This window comes from Cygnus atratus, chromosome Z (genome assembly GCF_013377495.2).
Source record: "Cygnus atratus isolate AKBS03 ecotype Queensland, Australia chromosome Z, CAtr_DNAZoo_HiC_assembly, whole genome shotgun sequence".
Classification (NCBI taxonomy): Eukaryota; Metazoa; Chordata; class Aves; order Anseriformes; family Anatidae; genus Cygnus; species Cygnus atratus.
In genome coordinates this window covers 71,968,195-71,974,458 of record NC_066396.1, presented here as the reverse complement: position 1 = coordinate 71,974,458, position 6,264 = coordinate 71,968,195, and the positions used below count along the sequence as shown (strand labels likewise).

Below are 6,264 nucleotides of genomic sequence, written 5' to 3'. Positions count from 1 at the left end.
TTTACCTTGGAAAAGGCCTTCAAGAAGAAAGGCCTTCACATCTTCTATCACTTCACATGCATAGATGCTGCAATTTATCAGACAGTTCCAGAGATGTTCTAGGTTTTCTGCCAGGCATCAACACAAGGGGTTTTGGCTTTAGAGACAGGTGTGACTGCTTCTGTAATGGTATCAAATTACTGAATTTTAGAACTAGTCATGTAGACAAATTCAGATTACAAGCATTAAGGCTTTATAGGTATATACTTTAGGAAGTATATTCACTTTTCCAGCAAGTCTTTGTAGTTTCCTGTAGCCAAAGATCATGCGAGTGTGTCATAAAGGAAACCTACCACCTGCAAACCATTAGTTGAGGAACACTGAGTGTTATTTTTGCATAATTTTACTGGAGAGAACTTTACCTAAATCTTGAATTTTCTTGCCTTTTGCTCTCACCATCAGATCAGATGATTGATTGGTTAGATGAAACTTTAGCAACTTGACTTAATTAAGTGATACTTTACTGCAATTCACCTGGAAGCAACAATCTCAAAATTAATTAAATAAATAAATAAATAAATAAAGCACTTCCCATAAATTTGAGTCTTACCAATATAATTATCTGAGATTTTTTTAATTATCTGAATGGTTTTGCTTTATGAACTCTTTGTCAAGGCATATCTAGAGCCCATTTTATGAATTTAATAAGAACACTTTATATAAAACTTGTAGAGCTTTTTTTTTTTATATACTAATATTCTTACATTATCTGGACTATAAAGACCTCCATTAGTTGGAGGTCCCCACAAGTTTAGTTACAAAGTTTTGCATATTGCATTAAAAAAATACAGAATCACTTTTTTTTTTTTTTTTGTACATCCCAGTACTTTCTAAAAGGATGTTTTTAAAAGGTACACAGTTGTACTTTTCTAATGTATTTTAACACCATTCTCCATTGTACTATTCTGACAAATTCTTCATGCTGCTTGGCTATTCATCATATTCACACTTCAATAAAAAATGCAAGAAAATAAGACAATTGGCTGTTGTGGTGATTGTATCTATTGTAATTCTTGATCATTTAATTAATTCAGACATTTATAAAAACACTTTCACATTTATAAAACAAGGTAATCAAGCAATACATCCACACACCAACACCCAAGATTTCTCATTAAGGGGCAATTAACTGTACCATGTGACACTTTTTTTTTTTTATTGAGAACGCATTATTTGATGCTACAGATCGAAAGAGATGGGACAAGTTAACAAGTGCAACAGCACATTATAATTGGAAGCTTACACAGACGTTATGCAAAGGAGTGACTGTTCAAGTTATATGCAAAAATCCATAGGATGGCATTTAAACCTCTTAGTGTTACTTTGAGCTGAAATAGAGCTTGGCTATTTAAAGTTATAAAGGAACCAACTCCAAACCTGGAGACATCAGACAGCTTTTAAATGATAGAAAAATGAAGCAATACCACAAAACAAACTTCAGTGTCAGTTCTTCACAAGGCTTGTTCGCAAACTGGTTTTATCAAGGAAGAGAGGTCTGAAAAATAACTAATTGTCATGTGCTTAGAGAAACTGTGTTACAAAGGTGTGACTGGTGTTTCACCTGTAATTTCATAGTAACTGCCTGTTACAAATCACACTTGAGACAGTCGCCTGGCGTGTCACATTTTTATTATCAGGAATTTTATGCAATTTTATGTGAAAGTGCAAAATACAAACCAATATTGACATGAGGGTTAACACAGTCCATTCTTAAAGACAACAGGTACTGTTTTTGACTTAATGTCCAGACAATTCAGTGTTCGAGGGATCACCAACTTTTTACCAGAGTGTCGACCAAGAAGCTTGCAAGCTTCCTCCACCCCCTTTTATAACAGACGTACATAGGACACAGAGAAGTAGCCAGACATCTTTTGACGGCCTCTATGGCTACCGAGACCTACGCGGTGCTCACTAACTCAACGAGCGACCCGCAGCAGATTCCCTAAGAAAGCACAACTCAGTGCTGTGAGGCGGCGCGAGGCCAAATGTTCGCTTCCCCGTAGCTCTTTCCTCCACAGCAGCGGCCTCGAGGCCTTTTTCCCCTTCAACTTTGGCCTCCCCCAAGCGTCGCATCTCCACCTGACCCCGCTTCTCCGCCGTCAGCGCTTCCGGGTCGTGCCCTGGGGGCAGGGGAAGATTGAAAAACACACCGCCGGCTCCTCCTCCGGGAAGGGGCTCCCCACCGAGATCCCCCCAGGGGCCGGCTATACGGGCGCCACCAGCCCCCTCTTCTCCAGCGGCTGCTCGGGGGGGGACGGCGGCCGCTCGTCGCCCTCCTCCAGCAGCAGCTCTTCCAGCTCCTCGTCGTCCAGCCCGCCCACGGCCCGGCAGCGCCGCAGATGCTGCAGGGCTCGGCGGTGCTTCTCCTGCAGCCTTCCCAGCTCGGCGCGCAGCTCCTCCGCCTCCCCTGCCGGGGCCTCGGGCTTGTCGGGGTCCCGGGGCTCGGGCCCGAGCAGGGCCTGTCGGAAGAGGCAGCGGTTCTCGCGGCGGAGCCGGCGGTTCTCCAGGCGCAGCCTCGCGTTCTCCTGGCGCAGCCGCGCGTTGTGCCACTCGCGCTCCTCCCGCTGCCGCAGCGCCTCGCTGTGGCTGGCCGCCAGGTCCGCGTAGCGCTCCGCCAGCTGCTGCACCGAGCCCCGCGACTGGCCCCGCCAGCCCTCCTGGCCCAGCTCCTCCGCCCCGCCGCGGACCCCCCTGCCGCTCCCGGCGGCGGCGGCGGCAGCCAGCCCCGCCCGGCACCTCCGCGCCGAGCTGCTACAGCCCCAGCGCCCGTCCACGGCGCGCATGCGCCTCATCCGTGCCGTTCCCGCAGCCCGCCTGCACGCCCCGATGCCGCCGCTGAGCCCGCCGCCGCCGCCGCCGCCGCCGCCGCCGCGGGAGGAGGGAGGCGCGCGGGGCGCCGCCGCCGCTCTATGGAAAGCGGGGGGCGGGGCCCTCGCCCGCCGGAGGGGAGGGAGGGGGCCGCGGGGGAACAGCCGGTGCGGGGCGCCGCCGCCATTTTGGGGCGGTGCCGAAGGGGGTGGGTTGTGCCTGTGGCGGGGCGCGACATGGCAGATCGTGGCGACCTCGGGTTCCCACGGCCTGTAGCAAAGTTAGTGTCAGAAGGGCTTGTTAAACAAAGACATGGCCTTATAAATGTCATTTAGTCCATTGCATTGCCAGGATTTAAGGAGAAAAAATGCAAGATATAAGCACTTAAAGCTCATACGCTTGTGTATGCATTGCTCTTCGTGCTCATAGGTGGTTCAATCACAAGATTATGTGAACTCGTACACACGTGGTTTCCAAAAGAAGAAAGAAAGGGTGTAGAGGGGTCCATATCCACATCATTTGATAATGGTGAAATCATGAGGACTCTGAAATTGTCACTGTTTCTCTTCTGCTATCCTTCTTTACATAGTTCCACGTGTAGGTATCTGCACAGTTCACAGACTCATTAAGGTTGGAAAAGACCTCCAAGTTAATCCTGTTGGGTTTACCATGCCTATTCAGTACATACTACTGTGGACCTCTGCTTACTCTTTTGCACTTCAGGTTGTAAACTGTTCATGAACGGGACCTGCTTTACTTAATGTATGAAATGTCTTAATCTAATGTTTCACTAATGACCAACTGAAAGTTTGAAGGTTATGGAACGTGTATTTGAAGTTCAACAAACAATACATCACAGTAATTGTAATAATTTTTTTCAGAACCTTATCAGCTCTAATGTATACTTCTAAAGTTTGGAGAGTAAACATCAAATCACTGTAGAGCAGATGTAATCTTGGTATTACTGCAGTTTTGCTGTGCCTGCTGATCAGTGAAAAATAGTTAATAACAACTCTTTCCTGTACTAAACCAGCTTCCAAAAGAGGTTGACTGAGGGTATTATTGTAATCCCATACAATATGTGACTAAACTGGTTTTGCATTAAAAGAAACAAGTTAATACTTGCTTATTACTGAGTGAGTTTTTAATGTTGCTACTTTGGACAAAGGCCATAAATGCCCATAAAACTCTATACTGAGCTGTAGGCCAAATCCAGTAGAGTGCTCAGACTTCAGTGCATGGGAAACTGGACAATATATTGTACCCCTGAGAAACACTGCATGTGATAACATACTTTTGAGCTTTTGATGACCAGTAAATTAGATTGATCATCTTGAACAGTGCCTTCAACTTTGAATTGAAGCTGATTGTTCCTTAAGTCTGGCAGTGGATGTTATATTATGACTTTCAATTTATATTCACCTATGTCAGTTTTTCATGCATCTTCACGTACTCCAGGAATTACATGGATGTATACAAGCAAACAAATTCATAGGCTGTATTCCTATTAAAACTATGCCCACATATCAGAGGTGAATTCATTTCATATTCTTTAGGCAATGCTTAAACACCAATTTGTTGTTCTCAGGTGAAAGGTAATGACAGCAAGTAGTGACTGGAGAAAGAAGATAAATCACCAGAGACACAATTCATCTGTGAGACAGGATGACTCTGGACTGCACAGATCCTTGAAGACAGTGACGTTACCAGAGAAGTCGTAAGTAGTTGTCCAGTTGTAAGAGTCAGTATAGGCAGGCAGCAGGAATAACCACAGACTCGCAGCCAAAATGCAAAGAGTAAATTCACTCTTGTTACCTCACCAACTGGAGTTCCCCAAAGCAACACGCAAGCAGAGGCACATGAGCAGAGGCGCACAAGCAGGGATGCAGGGGCCACCAAACAGAGTCCAATGCTAGGAGATAACTAGCCTGCTCATTTCAACTGTTTTTATCAAGGGGTTATGCAGGTTCAGTTTTTACCCCCATGCTGGGATACTTCCTGTGCTTCTTTCATCTTCTCTGTACCAAGGCCAGGAGCTCAAGCACGTCTAACAAGGCACCTCCAAGTCCACCAAACACCTGTGTTACCTATGCATTTGCCAAACACACAGAGCACAAAGAGCAGCAGGCATAATTTATGTTTTTCTACATTGCTGCTCCCCAGACTTTACATATTCCCATCTGCAAGATCACTTGAGCATAGTTACAGTCCTCCTCACCAGTCTTCCATTCTGATCCCATCCTCCTCATCAATCTTCCATTTTTAACCCATTCTTTCCAACACCAGCCATCAAGGATTTTCTGCTCACAGAACACCTGTGAAGGACACAATATTTTAAATGGAAAAAAAATAGTAGGGTTAAATATCATCATTGATTAAAGACTTCTTTTTATTTAATGGCACCAAATCAGCTCAGATGTGAAGTGAAAGTGACAATACTTGTAAACCATCACCTGACATTGATTTTGCTCCTTATCCAACCAGGCCAGGAAGATGACTCTGAAGTAAATACCAATGAAAATAAAAGCTGTTGGTGCCATCTTTCCCTTCACAGCTTGGAACATCAGGTTAATATTTTTGAACTGAAAGAAATTCAAAACAGCTCAGCAGCTTGTAGGGTCACAACGGGTTTTTGGTCTCTGTGGTTCTTATAGGAGGTTATACAAAAAGTTATGCTCAAAGTGAGTTTATTTCGGTTTACCTACTCCTTTTCTGCTCTTAGCGGCCCATTTGTACCATTCTAGTCTTGAGGACATAGTGCAAAAGTAAAGGAATGTCCCAATGATTCTCTCTTCGGCTATATGCATTGCCATGAAGTCTATGTAGTTATTCTTCACATGAACTTTCGAGAAATTTAGGTAGGTAATATTTCTCTAGTGCAACAACTGCAATATCGCTTTCAGGCTCGAACTTTGATTCAAAGTCAGAACTCTGAAAAGCTCTCAAGATTCTGAGACACACGTTTTGGGTTGTCCTGAAGGTAAGAGCCTTGGTATGTACATGTGAAGCAGAGTCATCCAAAAGTCAGCAAGCAACAAGATTAAAAACACAGTAGGGAATACAGTAGCTTTTAAACTGAGGTGGTAAGTGCATTCAAATTAGCATGGTTCAGTGATGTCATCTTTCCAGTTGAAAGACCCACTTCAGCTGTTTCAATGTGTTTATATAATCACATTTTTAAGAATCCAAATGTGAATGTGCAGTAACAAAGAGAATGTTTCTAGCTGTCAGGTTCTGAGTTTTCCAAAGGGAGATGAAGGTTAACTAATAAGTAGGTTTTCTTCATAGCTCAGCCTGAAAGAAAGCCTAGAGGAGACTTACCTGGAAAGGATATCCAGTCTCATTAGGATGGATTATACTTCCAGACTTCTCTGGTGCACATGAAATACTAGCAATAATTGTGTCACTGATTACATT

The 6,264-nt window shown here is 44.4% G+C and overlaps 1 protein-coding gene across 1 annotated transcript; it reads right to left on the bottom strand.

Annotated features, from left to right (window-relative positions):
- Positions 1–1,649: 1,649 nt before the first annotated feature.
- TUSC1 (tumor suppressor candidate 1) lies at positions 1,650–2,942 on the bottom strand. Its single transcript, XM_035562977.2, has one exon. The coding sequence runs from the start codon at positions 2,829–2,831 to the stop codon at positions 2,244–2,246; it is 588 nt and encodes a 195-aa protein (XP_035418870.1). The 5' UTR covers positions 2,832–2,942; the 3' UTR covers positions 1,650–2,243.
- Positions 2,943–6,264: the final 3,322 nt, after the last annotated feature.